The sequence below is a fragment of the Ranitomeya imitator genome, chromosome 5, assembly GCF_032444005.1.
Source record: "Ranitomeya imitator isolate aRanImi1 chromosome 5, aRanImi1.pri, whole genome shotgun sequence".
Classification (NCBI taxonomy): domain Eukaryota; kingdom Metazoa; phylum Chordata; class Amphibia; order Anura; family Dendrobatidae; genus Ranitomeya; species Ranitomeya imitator.
This window is the reverse complement of record NC_091286.1, coordinates 560716650-560734880: the sequence shown is the minus strand read 5'-3', so window position 1 is coordinate 560734880 and position 18231 is coordinate 560716650. Positions and strand designations below refer to the sequence as shown.

Sequence of the window (18231 nt, the reverse complement as noted above, 5' to 3'; positions counted from 1 at the left end):
CCCCAATCTGAGTGACTGTGCTACCCAGTACTATCACAGGTCAGGCACGGGGACGCAGCACAGAGGTCATCATGACTTGTCTCATTAAACATGAACACAATTGGACGAGGCGCGGCCCAGTCTTTATTGCCCGTTCTGGTTCCAGAATAATCACAGAGAAGACAAACAAAAGGAAAAAAAAAACGACAATAACATTTTTATAGGAATTCTTAGGTCTGGGCACCCGCATGATGAATACGTAAAAGGTGCCCTGTACCTACCAATTTTAGTGTAAGTATAGTTCAGCAAATTTGCATTAACCTCTTTATATAACTGGAGCGCTTGTAGGCCTGTATACTGTAACACTAAGTATTCCAAGGATCCACACGTTTTACAATGCAAACCATTCAGACATATGTAATGTATATACCTGACACTTACATCAGTCAGAAGAGACACAGCAAAGAACCAAGTATTCCAGAAAAGGATTTTATTATACAATTGCATTATTCCAATATAATTCTCAATACATAACATAATAGAGCAGATGTGAGTGACAACCATTGAGTCATACAATATAGTGTCCTATTAGGTAGTCATAATATTCGGCAGAAAAGTAACTCAAATAGAAAAATAGAATCATTTGTACAAATCCAGTAACTCACATTGTAATGTGGAAGAGCACAGCCCAGCGTACGTGGCGGAGGTAACACAGGTGTCCTAGAACAAAATGGATATAATGCTTCCAGCATATGGCAAATTAAATTCTCCAGATTTTCCAAAGAGAGCATTCCTTTATTATTCCAAGAGGTCATACAAAAATCGCATTATTTCATAAATACAATGTACTGTTCATTATTGTAAAATTGGCCCAACCCAATGTAATGGGGCGATGTAACAGACAGAAACTCATAGTATGGGGAAGTGCACCACCTAGTGGAGGGTGGAGGGAACACACTAGACTAGGTCATTTTTATAGTATAATATTTTTTAGCACTTACCTATATAGCCAAAATAATATATAAATTGATATTCATAAAGTGCATGTAAAGTATAACTGTGCAAACAACCTAAAGTGAATGCAGGATATAGTTGTACAGTTTACATATGCTAAGTCCAATAGCTACTGAGACATAATTAATAACTAATAGTTGTGAACACATTTCCTGGCAAAATGCTTGGAAACATAAAAAGGGACAAATGTGTGCAGCAAAGTGTAGAGAAATATTCTGCCGTCTGCAGGGGGCAGCCGGAAGACAAATCCGTAACCAAAAGTAACAGCTACATGAGATCATTTCAATGGATTTCTGATATTCAATGGATATATACAGAGCCGCTGAGCAAGGCTGCACTAGTCCCTAGCCACCAGATACAGCACTGCAGTGGTCCCCGTAGTCCCGGGCACTTACGGACAAATCGTTCCATCCCGTATCCTGCATTTTGTGGCCTAGATCCTACCCGCATACATTAGAGGCGTGGATACTGAAATGCCTCTTTATGGAAGAGTTCACTCCTCATTCTAATAAGTGTGTTATTATCTGTCATCTGACTGCTCCCCCCATGTAAGGGCAGCCTAATACAGGGGCAGCCGTGTCCTGCCATTAGCCAAACATGCACAAAAACATCAGTAGTCAGATTGCACAAACAATACAGGGAACACAATTGTGCCTTTATGATGTGACGCTCCCCTTAGCTGTGATTGAGGCCTGGTTTCTAAGAATCTGAATACCTAGTCCATCGATTATCCCCTCAATAACACATCTTATACCTAGGAGTCCATTGTATTCTTTGATTGCTCCTATTAGGCCGGGATCACACACAGCGAGATCCGGCCGAGTCTCGCAGGTTAAAACCTAGCTCTGGCACCAGCACTCCAGAACGGAGCGTGCGGCCACTCCGGAGTGCCGGTGCCAGAGCTTGTTCTTAACCTGCGAGACTTGGCCGTATCTCACTGTAGTGTGACTCCGGCCTTAGATATACAGTACAATGTTTTTTATATTGCTAGGACTATGGCAGGAAAGACCTGGATGGATCTACTAAAAAAAAAAAAAAAATAGCCCTTGAATATCTCATGCAAAATAACAGCTTTGCCAGAATCAATAACAGATGAGTACTAGTGCACTGAACGTGAAGCATTGGTGCATGTATATATCACCGGTGTCACTTGTGTCAAATATTCACTCCTGATATAAAACTCTCTCACTCTGTAGGTTTCCTGACAACTTACAGCAAATCATTTATTGAATACTTTATTTTTTAAAAGGTGTTGTCCGGTCCATTATATGGATAGCCTTTCCTTAGGATAGGTCATCAATATTAGATTGCTGGGGGCGGGACCCCCGGCTCCCCCACTGATCAGCTGTGCTTAGGTGTGGAGCGGATCTACACAGCTTTGTCAACTGTACAATGGCTGCAGCGCGGTCCAGATGATGAATGGGTGTGCAGGCCGCAGTCCTGGCCACTCGTCAGAGCGGTGTAGTTGGGCTCCATTTCTGGATGCAACCAGCACCGAAAACAACTGACTGTTGGAGGTGCCTGATTTCACACTCCCTTTAATCTGATACTGATGACGTGTCCTGAAGAAAGGCCATCAGTATAATATACAGACAACACCTTTAAGTACCTTGGAATGAATGATATGGGGGCCACAGGTAAACCAAGCTCCTCTTACTTTGTGGGTAGATAGAGCTAACACTTTCCAGTTCTGTATATATCCGGTATCTTCAGAAACAGTGGTGTGCACATTATGGAGGAGAACAGCTATAGCATTGCTGGCATGGAGCACTAGTGTTACAGACCTACTGATCTCCAGGGATGAGTCCATACTGGAGGCCCATGTGGTTCAGCATCGATATACCCCAGTGGTTCCAGTGCCACAAGTAGAGCCGCATTATGGAGGTCATGTGAAGATGAGACTCTCATGCTCGGGGATGCCGTACTTCCCCTTATTCTCCTCAAAGAGATCCCCAAGAGCCTGCAGGTACTTTTGATGCAACTCTTCAATTTCTTCTTGCGTTGGATTTGAGGTCTGCACCACTGGGATGGGTTTACCTACTGTTCAGGACAAATACAGAACAATGCATATTAATACTGAGAGGTGATAAGGACACAATAGCAAAGAGAGCTAGATGGGGCATGTGCCAGCTTAAAAGGGTAGTCTAATGGCAGAACATTTACTGCCACAATTATATTTTAAGTCTTCAAGGATCGTCTTCTCATGATACTTGGAAGTTCTGAGCTTCTGCGGAGCTGAAGCTGGTGATATGTTTGAATGGAGTTGGCTGCACGGATTAATTCATTAGCTAAGCCAGCCCCCTTCTCTGGCTCTACATCAGCATCAGCCACCCCTTCAAGCAGGTTACCAAAACTGAGAGGGGGAGGCAGCTATCTGCCTGTGTCAGAATGGCAGGGGTCCATAAACTCCAGGCCCAAAAGAGAGGTGCGGAAATAGGACAATAAAAAAAGTAAAATTATATTTAAAGCAGATCTCTCACCAGGACAAAAGTGGACACATTTGTACTGTTTATTCCTACAGCTGTCCTGAACATTTCTTTTTTTTCCACTTTTCTGAAATCCGCCATACAGTTTCAAAAAAATACAAACCTTTTTATTTTGCACAAAATTTATATGATCTCTTCAAAGGGGCGTGGTTTATAGGATTCCCTGCAGGCTTGTATTTAGGCTACTTTGCATTAGCACACTGTAAGCAGAAAAACTTTTGTAGACTAAGAATTAGCACTAAATAAAAAATATCTGGAGCCATATGGTGGAGTTAAAAAAATAAATAAATAAAAAAATAATTTTATATATATATATATATATATATATATATATATATATATATATATATATATATATACACACACACTAGCTGAAGAGCCCGGCGTTGCCTGGGCATAGTAAATATCTGTGGTTAGTTATAGCACCTCACTTCTCTTATTTTCCCATCACGCCTCTCATTTTCCCAATCACATCTTTCATTTTCCCCCTCACATCTCTCATTTTCTCCCTCACTCCTCTCATTCCCCCCTAACACTTGTCATTTCAGCCTCACATCTGTCATTTTCTGATCACTCCACTATTTTTCCTCACTCCTTTCATTTTGCACTCACACCTCTCATTTTCACCTCATCACCTCAGTATATACATGTTTGTCATCTCCCTTATATATAGTATACATCTGTATGTCATCTCCTGTATATAGTATATACCTGTATGTCATCTCCCCTGTATATAGTATATACCTGCTGTGTGTCATCTCCCCTATATATAGTATATACCTGAATGTCATCTCCTTCTATATATAGTATATACCTGTATGTCATCTCCTCCTGTATATAGTATATACCTGTGTGTCATCTCCCCTGTATATAGTATATATCTGAGTGTCATCTCCTCCTGCATATAGTATATACCTGCATGTCATCTTCTATATATAGTATATACCTGTATGTCATCTCCTCCTGTATATAGTTTATACCTGTGTGTCATCTTGTAAGAGGGTGAACTGTAGTCCCACTGAGAGGGCACTAGGACCCTGTGGTTTTTGCCTATTGCAGAAGAGAACAGACCGTGCAAAACTCCCAGAGACAATGTGTGCTGCTGGGTGGGGTCTAGTGTCTCGGGTGTAAAGTGAAACTAGGAAGTGAGAGCTGAGAGGGAAAAAGGCGGGAAGCAAAGGCAGAAGCTGCTGTGATATCTTAAAAAGAGACTGTGTGTGGATTTACTGCAAGTGTTTTTGGAGGAAAAGAAGCTTTTGAGAGACTTTTTGTTGCTAACGTTCCCCTGGAGAAGAATTAACCTTTTGTTTAACTCTGTGAGAGACTTGTGTGGCTAACGTTTCCTGGAGAGGAGTTAACCCTTTATTTAACAAAAGACTGAGACTTTACTAAGAACCCAGTACGTATTTGGAAGTCTGTGGATTCCCTGTGCATTGAGTGGAGAACCAAGTCTGGACAGACGGCTGATACAGAGACGGACGGGTTATCGTGGAAGCATTCCTAGGAGCTACAGAAGCAGAGACTACATCGTGAGACCACTAACTAAGTCCCCGGCGTTTGGGCTCGGCATCGGCCGACAAGACAAGAGGAGCTTGCTGTAACTTATTGGCGCTGAATATATGAACTGGCTGCAGCCTGTGCGGATTCCTGCCTGAGAGGAAATCCATCTCAGGATACGGTACCATAGTTATAGATACCCGGGTATCTCTGCTCAGAGTGTTAAATTGTTACTTTAGAGGTGTATCTTATATTAGAGTTGTGTAAGTTATACTCAATGTGCCATTCCAGGGGCTCCCTTAATAACACTACATTCAATTTACACTTGTTCCTGTTTTTAGTTGCCTGTTAGGTAAATTTCTTACTAGTCTGTTGTAGTACACAGTTCTCAGGAGACCTCTGAGTGGCACAGTGATTTCAGCTGCTGCTGAATTAGTGTATCTTTGGGGTGCATCTGCCTTAATATTCTCCATATTACCTTGATTATTTTGCCTTTGAGTAAATACCGTTGGAGATTTCTGCCTTGGTCTTGGTTTGTGACTCACTGGATCTTATTCGGACCTCTGGTCATTACATTTTTGGCGTAGTCGGCAGGATCCAGTGTTTGTCATGGACGAGGGCGACGGTGGAAATGACCCCGCTGTATCCGCATCCTCCTCGGGGGTTGGGGTTCCCCTGGCAGCCGCGGCGACTTCGGGAGGGTATGTGCCTGTAGGAGCTTTACTTCAGCACATGCCGAAATACGATGGGCGCAATATGGCGTTGCAAGATTGGGCTGAGAGAATCCGGAGTATTCTGCGCATGTGTAATTTGACCCCCGCGTTACGCGCTGAGCTGGCATTAAATGCACTGGAGGGTGATATTAGGCGTATGGTGATGGTGCGCCCAGAATCAGAGAGGGATACATTAGAAAAGATTTTGGAACTGTTAGAGGGGAGTTTGGGGGGCCGAGCGCGCGTGGCCCAGCTTCGGTCCCTATTCTTTAATCGTCCCCAGAGAGAGTGTGAGTCCCTGATGCAGTACTCTAATATTTTGCAAGAGATGTTGAATGAGATGCAGCGACTAGACCCGGGGGCCATGGGGGCATTCCGGGAGGTAGACCGCTTGCTCCGGGACCAATTCATCACCGGTGTAGCCAATAGACTTCTCCGGGACAAACTGTTGGAAATGGCCCGGGTTGCACCAGAGTTATCTTTCTGGCAGATTTACCGAGCTGCAGTGGAAAGGGAAGAGAAATCGGCCTATGTTCCCGAGGGGTCAGTGAACAGTGCCCAGCTGGAGGAAGGTGTGTCATCAGGGTCGGGGGGAGAGGGGCTGGTAAGCGTGGTACAAGCTCTGCGTGCTGAGGTGAAGGAGTTGAAGCTGAAATTGTCTCAACTGACAGTTGATCCCGCCTCTACCCCCTCGCGGGAACCTCCTGCCTCACCCCCTGGAACGGTGACCCCGCAAATGGCCAGGTCGTCCTATCAGAATGAGTCAAGCCCTCGCCCACGAGGAACAATCACCTGCTGGAAGTGTGGCCGCCAGGGACACATCTCGCGTTACTGCCGGGCGCTTACAGCCCCAGAAACCCCGTCGCCGGCTTTAAACTTCCGGCCGCTGCCATGAGAGGGCAAGCAGCAGCGGCCCCACCCACACAAAGCCCTCGACGGAATGAACAAGATTTGTTTGCATGTAGTCCAGTGATAGAAGCAGAGTTTGAAGGGCGGAAGATGAGGTGCTTGGTTGACACGGGATCCGAATGTACTATAATGCCTCTAGAAGTATATGAGAGATACTTCAGTCGACTAGTGATTCCAGAGGATGGCTGAGTGATACGACTGACCGCCGCAAATAATGGTCAATTGTCAGTAAAAGGGATCGTGTGGATGCAACTAAAAATGTTTGGTCAAGAGCTGGGGCAGAAAGGGGAAGTACTGGTGGATCACCCCCCTAGAAGAGGGATGGAAGTGACGCTCGGAATGAACGTGCTGCGAGATTTGAATCACCAGATGTATGCCAGTGAAGGACCCCGATACTGGGCCCGTGCGACAAGACACCGACCCACACAGAGAATTCTACACCGTCTAGTGCTGAGTTGCGACTTGCTGAAAAGTGCGGTCCCAGGTGGCCGGGTGGGCCGGGTCCGAGTGACTTCGAAGGCCCCGATCCTGCTGGGACCCAGACAAGAGGAACTCTTAATGCTGCCTGTGGGAGCTGCACAGAGATTGAATGGGCTTGAAGTGCTACTTGAGCCCGTCCGAGAGGGTTCCTCATTTGCCAAGATACATGTGGCCCGTTCTTTGGCGATTGTGAAGAATGGACGAGTACCGGTCCGATGCATCAATGTTTTAGATGAAGCTGTTGCAATTCCCGCTGGGACCATACTGGCTGAACTGTTCGTGCCGGCAGAGAAGGTGCCGGAAAATGCAGGGTTCGAATTGCGACCAGACCAACAGTCATCCTGGACATTCGCGGTCGAGGTAGGCCGGACTGAACCTCCTACGGAGGAATGGAATGTTCATGTGATCATGGAGCAGATGGGAGTGGATCGGGAGAAGCTGACCCCCGTGCAGTTGGAGCAGTTGGAGAGAGTTTTGTGGGAACATCAAGAGACCTTTTCCCGACATGGAGAGGACTTCGGGTGTACCCAGACGATTGAGCATGAGATTCCAACGGGGGATACTCCACCCATTAGAGAAAGATATCGCCAAATTCCTCCGGCGCTCTATCAAGAGGTGAAGAGCATGGTGGCCAGTATGCTGGACAACCAAGTGATCCGAGAGAGCCGGAGTCCCTGGGCGGCCCCTGTAGTCTTGGTCCGCAAGAAGGATGGGACACTCCGATTTTGTGTGGACTATCGGAAATTGAATGCCCACACCGTACGGGACGCATATCCTTTACCCCGTATTGAAGAATCCCTGTCGGCCCTGGGTCGGGCCAAGTATTTCTCAACGTTGGATTTGGCAAGCGGGTACTGGCAGGTCCCAATGGCTGAAAAAGATCGGGCCAAGACGGCGTTTGTATTGCCAATGGGGCTCTTTGAGTTCAACCGGATGCCCTTTGGCCTCGCTACCGCCCCGGGAACCTTCCAACGCCTGATGGAACATTGCTTGGGTGATCTAAATTTTGAATCAGTCCTGATATATTTGGACGACATTGTGGTGTTCGGAACCTCATTTGAAGATCATCTGGAGAAGCTGCGTCAAGTTCTCCGGCGGCTCAAGAGCTACGGCCTGAAAATAAAGCCAAAAAAATGTCAGCTGTTACGAAACCAGATTGAATATTTGGGGCATCTGGTGACCCCAGACGGGGTACTACCTTTAGCCAGTAAGATTAAGGCGGTACAAGAGTGGCCACCTCCTTGTGACCTGCGAGAAGTGCGGGCCTTCCTGGGCCTAGCAGGATACTATCGGCGGTTTGTGCCTAAATTCTCACAAGTGGTGAGTCCCTTGAATGAACTTTTGAGAGGGACAGCGCTGGGTCCTCGAAATCGCCCCATTCCATGGGGGCCCCTACAGAAAAAGGCATTTGATGGAGTGAAAACCGCCCTAACGAGTGCCCCATTGCTGGCCTACGCCCGGTTTGACACCCCTTTTTTGTTGTATACCGATGGTAGTCTTCATGGGTTGGGGGCAGTACTAGCACAGGTGCAGGACGGCCGAGAACGAGTGATTTCTTATGGCAGCAGATCTTTAAGAGACTCTGAGCGAAATCCGGCTAACTACAGCTCATTCCGTCTGGAATTGCTGGCCCTGGTGTGGGCAATGACAGAACGCTTCGCCGAGTATCTAACAGGAGCTGAGGTGCTAGTCATGACAGATAACAACCCGCTAGCTCACTTAGAGAATGCAAAACTGGGGGCGTTGGAGCAGCGGTGGGTCGCCAGACTGGCCAAGTTCAATTACCGCATTAAGTTTCGCTCTGGTCGAGAGAACGGCAATGCAGATGCATTGTCAAGAGTGCCCCTTGGGTCATCCGGGGAAGATGTTGATGAACAACTTGAGGATACTGAAACTCCAGCTTTGGGGCAAATACCTATCTTCCAAAGTGTGGTACACTCAAGTGGGGTGGCCACCGGGATGCCCTGTGTCCTGGGTAAAACACCCTCAGATTGGACAAGAGTCCAGGATGAGTGTCCGGACGTTGCACTTGTGCGCCGTTGGGTACAAAACAAGGCCTGGCCCAGTGCAGAGGACAAGGCTCAGTTGTCCATGGAAGGAATGAAACTCCTTCGACAATGGGATAAATTGTGTGTGGAACAAGGTCTTTTGTATCGTAAGGTGTACCTGCCATCGGAGCTGCAGCATCGGTACCAACTGATAATTCCTGTGGGGATGGGGCCGGTGGTCGCTCGTGAGGCGCATGAGAAGGGGGCCCATTTTGGAAGTGAAAAGACACTTCAGTGGTTGCAGCGAGTCCTCTACTGCCCTGAGTTGGGAGGGATGGTGGCCGACGCGTGTCGGCAGTGCCGAATTTGTGGGCTCAACAAAAGCCCTGAGCAGCGGGCTCCCACACAGTCTATTAAGACTTCAGCTCCACTGGAACTACTCATGATTGACTACGTGTTGATAGGGTACTCTACATCAGGGTACTCCTACTGCCTGGTGATGACAGATCACTTTACCAAGTATGCTGTAGCGGTGCCGACAAGAGATCAGACGGCCAAGTCGGCGGCTGAGGCAGTGTGCCGACATTTCTTCCAAGTGTTCGGGTGTCCGCAGGGAATACATTCAGATCAAGGGGCCTGCTTTCAGGGAACGCTGATGAAAGAGTTGCACCAGCTCTATGGTATCGAGCAGTCGAGAACAACGCCTTACCACCCTCAGGGTAACGGGGCGTGTGAGCGTTTTAATCGGACCCTGTTGCAAATGTTGAGGTCCTTAGAGAGTCAGCAACAGACATGCTGGCCTGAGTATCTCCCCGAATTGATGTGGGCTTACAATAACAGGGTGCACAGTACTACTGGTTACTCACCACACATGTTGATGTTTGGTAGACCTGGCCGAGACATTGAGGATTTGAGCATGCCAGATCCCTCCTCCGCCCCCCCTTCGGACTGCATCCGAGTGGGTACGAGAGCATCGGCGGCGGTTGAGGGTGGTGCATCAGGTGGTGGGTGACCGCCTTCGCCAGGTGGTCCATAAGGACACGCGACCTGTACAAACAGAGCTGTTCTCTCCGGGAGACAGAGTGTTGGTGAGGACAAAACGACGGTCAGGAAAGCTGAGTGACCGATGGGAGGCGATACCGTATCTGATAAAAAAACAGGTGAACCCTGAGATTCCAGTGTACGAGGTCGAACCGGTGGGGACAGGGGGGCCAACCCGTAATTTGCATCGTAACATGTTACAGCGGTGCTGGTTTGAAGATTCGGCGCCTACCCCCCTAGAGCCAGAGGCCATGTTTCAAGGGGCGGAAGCTCTGAATGATCTTGAGTTTGATGGTGTGCTTACTCCTGCGCCTGCTTATTTGCCCCCTGTGACCGATCTGGCCTCGGGTGATGAGAATGTTGGGGATATGGAGGATGTTGTTGAGGAGAGTGCATCAGGTCAACTGCTTAGTCCTGACGCTGTACCACAGGACATCGAGCCGCAGGAGGAGACAACTCCACTTACGCCCACTGACACGACCATGGAAGAGACTCTAGCTCCCTCTAAGGTCGCACCTGTTGATGTAGGACTCAGGAGAACTACACGATCTACGGCAGGAATACCGCCTCAGCGATATGCTCAAGATGAATTTGAGTGGGAAGGTATGTCGAGGACGCCAACCTCTAGTGGGGTGGCATGTAAGAGGGTGAACTGTAGTCCCACTGAGAGGGCACTAGGACCCTGTGGTTTTTGCCTATTGCAGAAGAGAACAGACCGTGCAAAACTCCCAGAGACAATGTGTGCTGCTGGGTGGGGTCTAGTGTCTCGGGTGTAAAGTGAAACTAGGAAGTGAGAGCTGAGAGAGAAAAAGGCGGGAAGCAAAGGCAGAAGCTGCTGTGATATCTTAAAAAGAGACTGTGTGTGGATTTACTGCAAGTGTTTTTGGAGGAAAAGAAGCTTTTGAGAGACTTTTTGTTGCTAACGTTCCCCTGGAGAAGAATTAACCTTTTGTTTAACTCTGTGAGAGACTTGTGTGGCTAACGTTTCCTGGAGAGGAGTTAACCCTTTATTTAACAAAAGACTGAGACTTTACTAAGAACCCAGTACGTATTTGGAAGTTTGTGGATTCCCTGTGCATTGAGTGGAGAACCAAGTCTGGACAGACGGCTGATACAGAGACGGACGGGTTATCGTGGAAGCATTCCTAGGAGCTACAGAAGCAGAGACTACATCGTGAGACCACTAACTAAGTCCCCGGCGTTTGGGCTCGGCATCGGCCGACAAGACAAGAGGAGCTTGCTGTAACTTATTGGCGCTGAAAATATGAACTGGCTGCAGCCTGTGCGGATTCCTGCCTGAGAGGAAATCCATCTCAGGATACGGTACCATAGTTATAGATACCCGGGTATCTCTGCTCAGAGTGTTAAATTGTTACTTTAGAGGTGTATCTTATATTAGAGTTGTGTAAGTTATACTCAATGTGCCATTCCAGGGGCTCCCTTAATAACACTACATTCAATTTACACTTGTTCCTGTTTTTAGTTGCCTGTTAGGTAAATTTCTTACTAGTCTGTTGTAGTACACAGTTCTCAGGAGACCTCTGAGTGGCACAGTGATTTCAGCTGCTGCTGAATTAGTGTATCTTTGGGGTGCATCTGCCTTAATATTCTCCATATTACCTTGATTATTTTGCCTTTGAGTAAATACCGTTGGAGATTTCTGCCTTGGTCTTGGTTTGTGACTCACTGGATCTTATTCGGACCTCTGGTCATTACAATCTCCCCTGTATGTAGTATATATCTGAGTGTCATCTCCTCCTGCATATAGTATATACCTGCATGTCATCTTCTATATATAGCATATACCTGTATGTCATCTCCTCCTGTATATAGTATATACCTGTATGTCATCTCCTCCTGTATATATATGTACCTATATGTCATCTCCTCCTCTATATAGTATATACCTGTGTGTCATCTCTCCTGTATATAGTATATATCTGTGTGTCATCTCCCCTGTATATAGTATATACCTGCGTGTCATCTCCTCCTGTATTAGACCTCGTTCACACATTATTTGCTCAGTATTTTTACCTCAGTATTTGTAAGCTAAATTGGCAGCCTGATAAATCCCCAGCCAACAGGAAGCCCTCCCCCTGGCAGTATATATTAGCTCACACATACACATAATAGACAGGTCATGTGACTGACAGCTGCCGTATTTCCTATATGGTGCAATTGTTGTAGTTTGTCTGCTTATTAATCAGATTTTTATTTTTGAAGGATAATACCAGACTTGTGTGTGTTTTAGGGCGAGTTTCGTTTGTCAAGTTGTGTGTGTTGAGTTGTGTGTGGCGACATGCATGTAGCGACTTTTGTGAGATGAGTTTTGTGTAGCAACATGCGTGTAGCAACTTTTTGTGTGTCAAGTTGCATGTGACAGGTTAGTGTAGCAAGTTGTGTGCAGCAAGTTTTGCGCGTGGTAAGTTTTATGTGTGGTGCCTTTTGAGTATGTGCAAGTTTTGTGTGAGGCAACTTTTGCATGTGTTGCAACTTTTGTGCATGTGGCAATTTTTCCGCGTGTGCAAGTTTTGCGTGTGGCGAGTTTTTCATGAGGAGAATTTTGCACTTGTGGCGAGTTTTGCAAGGGCCTAGTTTTTGCATGTGGCGAGTTCTGCGCGTGGCGAGTTTTGAGTGGCGACTTTTGTGTTTTGACTTTTATGTGGCGAGGTTGGTGTATTTGTGGTGAAATGTGTGCTGGGGGTAATATGTGTTCAAGCACGTGGTAGTGTGTGGCGCATTTTGTGTGTGTTCATATCCCCGTGTTTGGTGAGTATCCCATGTCGAGGCCCCACATTGGCAACTGTACGGTATATACTCTTTGGCGCCATCGCTCTCATTCTTTAAGTCCCCCTTGTTCACATCTGGCAGCTGTCAATTTGCCTCCTACACTTTTCCTTTCATTTTTTCCCATTATGTAGATAGGGGCAAAATTGTTTGGTGAATTGGAAAGCGCGGGGTTAAAATTTCACCTCACAATATAGCCTATGACGCTCTCAGGGTCCAGACGTGTGACTGTGCAAAATTTTGTGGCTGTAGCTGCGACGCTTCCAACACTTTTCCTTTCACTTTTTCCCCATTATGTAGATAGGGGCAAAATTGTTTGGTGAATTGGAAAGCGCGGGGTTAAAATTTCACCTCACAATATAGCCTATGACGCTCTCGGGGTCCAGACGTGTGACTGTGCAAAATTTTGTTTCTGTAGCTGCGACGCCTCCAACACTTTTCCTTTCACTTTTTTCCCCATTATGTAGATAGGAGCAAAATTGTTTGGTGAATTGGAAAGCGCGGGGTTAATATTTCACCTCACAACGTAGCCTATGACGCTCTCAGGGTCCAGACGTGTGACTGTGCAAAATTTTGTGGCTGTAGCTGCGACGCTTCCAACACTTTTCCTTTCACTTTTTCCCCATTATGTAGATAGGGGCAAAATTGTTTGGTGAATTGGAAAGCGCGGGGTTAAAATTTCACCTCACAATATAGCCTATGACGCTCTCGGGGTCCAGACGTGTGACTGTGCAAAATTTTGTTTCTGTAGCTGCGACGCCTCCAACACTTTTCCTTTCACTTTTTTCCCCATTATGTAGATAGGAGCAAAATTGTTTGGTGAATTGGAAAGCGCGGGGTTAATATTTCACCTCACAACGTAGCCTATGACGCTCTCAGGGTCCAGACGTGTGACTGTGCAAAATTTTGTTGCTGTAGCTGCGACCCTTACAACACTTTTCCTTGGTTAAGCAGATAAGACAAATTCATAATTTACGCCAAAAGACTGGCACAAATTATGACAAATGTACTCCAGTCCCTGATTCCTGGAGTGGCGCACAGCAGGTAGAATATGTGCCAAATTCATTAAAAGGTGCACTCTTAGTCCAGCACAATCTTTATCTAGGCTGAAGTTTATGAATTGAGACCTAAATGTGCATTCATCTGTTGCGGGGTGCAAATACAGCATTACATTGTGCCTCACGATCAACAGGTTGTTCATGTAATACACCAATATTCTGGTTATTCTAGAGACATAAATGTCATACGTAATCAACCTTTGTTGAACTAGAAAACCCTTTTCTTTGAATTCAGAATTTCCCTTTGGATCTCACAGATTTTTCTAGTGATATAGAAAATAACGGCTCTGTACATCCCCCTTTTGGTTACCGCTGCCACCAGTAATTGACTGCAGCAGCTACATGACAGACTGGAAAGAGACCTCAGCGGTGCTAAAATAAGTGCTATGAGCATCTGACTGGGGAGTATCATGTATTTTATTTTTTAATAACCCTGCAGAAAGCTTTAAAAAATAAAATCAGTGTGAAAAAAAACCTTAAAATATGTTCACATATCTATAAATATAATCATTAATATATTAGATCGCATACATGCAGATTTTTCTTAATTCTGGCAATTCTAGGACCTATTCAGCAAGTTATTAGACAAGTTTTAAAAGAAAAGTGCTGTAAATATGTTATTAAAAGAAAGCTTGGAAGAATATCTTGTCCACCTACCCACTGTGTGAATGGGCTTCCTGTAAGGCAATAGTCCAAAGCTATACTGGAAGATCCCACGGGCATGGAAGAGGGGCAGAGCGAAGCCCATGATCTTCTGAAGCCTCTCTTGGACACTACGCAGCAGAGACCCTTTTGGGTTGGATACCTGGAGGAACAGCTCATTCTCTCCAAAAGAGAACACCGGCACCAAATGTGCACTGAAAGAAAAGCAAAGTTATTTTGAGAGTATAGAAGACCTTTAGTTATTATGTCCTCCATGTCTAACCCATAGAGTAGTACCGCACACATCTTCCCCTTTTGGGTTGACCGTGAAGGCGAGATGAACCAGGGCATGGTGTAATGCAAAACGATTCTACATGTCTAAATTTTTGTAATATCTTTATATCGTTGTGCAGATCTTAATTAACCCTTACATTATACGAGTACATTGGGGCAGCTGTAAATGGATGAAGCCGCCCCTTTACAAAATGGGCTAGGTTTTCAAAAAGACTGTTAACCTGCAAAACACTGTAAACATTATGAATCATGGTAATGGGCGTGCGGCTCCTGTGGATAAAACGGCACTATTACCGGTAAAGTCATGTGGCCAATGAATAGGTCTGACAAGCCCTACTTATTTGCACAAGGCTTTGTAATCTGCCAATTTACGCTGAAAGTGACTGTTTAACCCTAAAAATCAATGTCTGACCCTATGATAAGCCGTGCAACATGCATAAAAATTTCTAAGACATTCATCTGTAAACAGCCATTTTACTATTCTTGCTCCTGACAGTTACCAAGATAATTTTCCCCCGTCAGGGCAAGGGGGTTACTCGGTACCGGATCCTGCGGTTCACAGGGGGATGTCACGGTGGCTGACCCGGTCTGTGGCCCTGGGACGTCCGTATAAAAGGGAAAGGTCTTTAAAGGGATAAGGTTTATGTTCGTGACGCCACCTGTGATATTCGGTCAGGGTGACCAACGCTGCTTTAAGGGGTCCGCTGGGGTGATTTTATGGCAGCTAGATGGTATAACTTCCCACAGGTGAAGTTTATCCCCAGGGCTTCCCAGTATGTAGATGGTAGAATGGTGAGAGGTGCAGTGAAGAACGAGGACACAGGTTTGCAGTCTCTTTACCTTGTTTACTGAAGACTTCAGCATCCTCATTCCAGGGCACCAGATCACAGGGCAGGCAGAGTAAGGCCGGTTTGGAGGCAAGTCCAGAGTCCCCTTGTCCGGGTGGAAATCAATAGCCTTCCCTTGCGCTGTAGTGGTGTAGGCCCTTACTGCATAAGCTTCAAATAAGGTCCTCACAGATGTTCTCTCTCTGTCCCCCGTAGTCGAATAGGACAAAACACTTAGGTAAAACTGGTGGGTTGGTTAGGAAGTTAGACAGAAGCTGACTGGAGGGAGAAGGAGATAGTCAGTGAGTCCCGACCGAGTTTGGCAGACGCTGGTTGGAGTGGGTTCCAGCCAGCTCCAGACTGCGGCCTGTGGAAGACGAAGTTACACGGAGCTGCGCCTGCCTCCCATGCGGCAGCATCCTAAGAAAGGACACGAAAGGAATGGTGTTGCAGTGAGTGATCAACGAAGTCATAGCAAAAGGAGAGGAATATCAGAGGGAGACCAGCTAGAAGCAGGCTGCCTCCTTCTGAAGCGCACTACCGGTAGCCAGAACACCGAGGGAGTAAGGATCTCTATGCCATTACTTCAGAGACAGTGGATTCCACGTCGGCTGCCCGACCATATACCCAGGAGGCAGGGTGGCAACTTGTGGGGGCCTCTAGGGTCCCTATAAAAAGCCTTAGGCCACCAGTCATACGGGTTTGTCCTATCCGTCAGGGGGACAGAGAGAAGAGACTTAACATCTACAATAGTTGTGAGGACCTTACCGAGTTGCTCAGCAGGGAGGGACTACAACGCCCAGGCGCTAGAGGAAGGCTATTGAATTCCACCTGGATAAGGGGACTCTGGATATGCCTTCAGACCGGCCGGACTGTCTACCCTTTGGTCCCTACCCTGGACTGTGGATACTGAAGTCTTCAGTAAAGATAAAGAGACTGCAACCTTGTGTCCTCGTTATTCACTGCACATTACATCATCCACTATCCACCATCTGCACTCTGGGAAGCCCTGGGGACATACTTCGCCTGTGGGAAGGTATACCATTTAGCTTCCATAACATCACCCCAGCGGACCCCTAAGCACCGTCGGTCACCCTGACCGAATACCACAGGTGGCGTCACGAACATTATCCCTTTAAAGACCTTTCCCCCACAATTTACAGCGGACATTCCCCTAGGGCCACGGACTGGGTCAGCCACCGTGACATCCCCACTGAGTACAGAAGAAGGGCCCAGATCCGAGTACCCCACAGTCCTGCCAGGGCGCTGAAACATTCTGGCGTCACGAACAGGATCTACTTAAGCCTGAAAATCGGGTCATGTGCGCCTAAGAATGGTGTCAGAATCGTATTTGAACTGTCTGTGCTTAAAGACTGTGTATTGCTGTTTCCCACCAAGATTCCAGCCAAAACCACCGCCATTGCAGCAACATGTGGCGTGCTGGAGGAGTGGGGCGTGTCATCGTGGGCGTAGCATGGAAGAACGGCGCGAAGGTAAAGCCAGCCCCTCACAGATACTACTATGTCCGGGAGATATGCCCATCAATGAAAAAGGTCCGCCTCCCAGTTTGGGATGGTGGAGGACGAAGAAGGAACCGCCCTCCAAAGGAGGAGGAGCAAGAACCGCCGGACGCCATTCGGCAGAACCAGGTTGGCATCATGGCGAGCGGAGGTTGTCCTGAAGAGGGGGAGAACACCAGTCACTGTCCGAGCCAATGGGAGCCAAGCGGAACCCTACCAGGACGCATGAACAAGGAGGTTCTGGGAGCGGAAGTCAACACAGCTCAGCTCCGGAGCTTGTGCTATCATGCGACTGCCGGCCCTGAAGAGCAATGATGCAGCCAACCACCAGAGCCCCAGCCTGCGACAGAGGAGACCAGCACCGGAGACGCCACGGAGGCAGGTAATGACACCGACCCTGCCCCGGTAGCCGAGGAATCCCTGCTGGTAGATGTAGACTCACCCCCACCACGACCACCCGGCCTGATGTGTAACCATCTAACGTGGGAGAGGCCCTGGGAGACTTTGAAGACCTCAGACGTCCCGCTGCAGCCCATCAGGCAGAAAGTGGACATCCAAGGAGAGTGGGTGACCTTTAAGTGGACCCATGCTACCACCAACCTAATTGGGTTCCCTGGGAGGCCCAGCCAGAGGGGAAGAGTATTGAGGTCGTCTCCCAACAAGACTACAGTCAGCAGCTACGTCGGCAGGAGGAGGAGTGGGCCAAGAAGAAGGAGCTCCGATGTCAGGCCGACCGCGAGAGGGACCTGCATGCCAAAGCTAAGGCTAGGCAGATGACCAAGGAGGACTGGGGCCCACAGCATTATGGGACCATCGTAACCTTCCGCCTGCAGGGAGGCTGGGGCTTTATAAAGGAGCCCGGCCTCGATCTTGAAGTGTTCGTCAATCGGCGCGATGTGGAGGCACACATCGAGGGACACCCAGGCCGGGATCTATACCCGGGTGACCGTGTTAGGTACACGCGGCATTGGGGAGACAAGGGGTGGTATGCCCTCC

General features: G+C 47.4%; 1 protein-coding gene across 1 annotated transcript in view; it reads right to left on the bottom strand.

Annotated features, from left to right (window-relative positions):
* Positions 1-452: 452 nt before the first annotated feature.
* Positions 453-18231, bottom strand: part of MOGAT1 (monoacylglycerol O-acyltransferase 1) — a 128463-nt gene continuing 110684 nt past the window's right edge. The window contains exons 6-7 of the mRNA XM_069727666.1: positions 14610-14809; positions 453-3033 (exon numbers count right to left, since the gene is read on the bottom strand). Coding sequence (XP_069583767.1) covers positions 2879-3033; positions 14610-14809 — 355 coding nt within the window. The 3' untranslated portion in view covers positions 453-2878. The remainder of the gene's footprint in view (positions 3034-14609; positions 14810-18231) is intronic.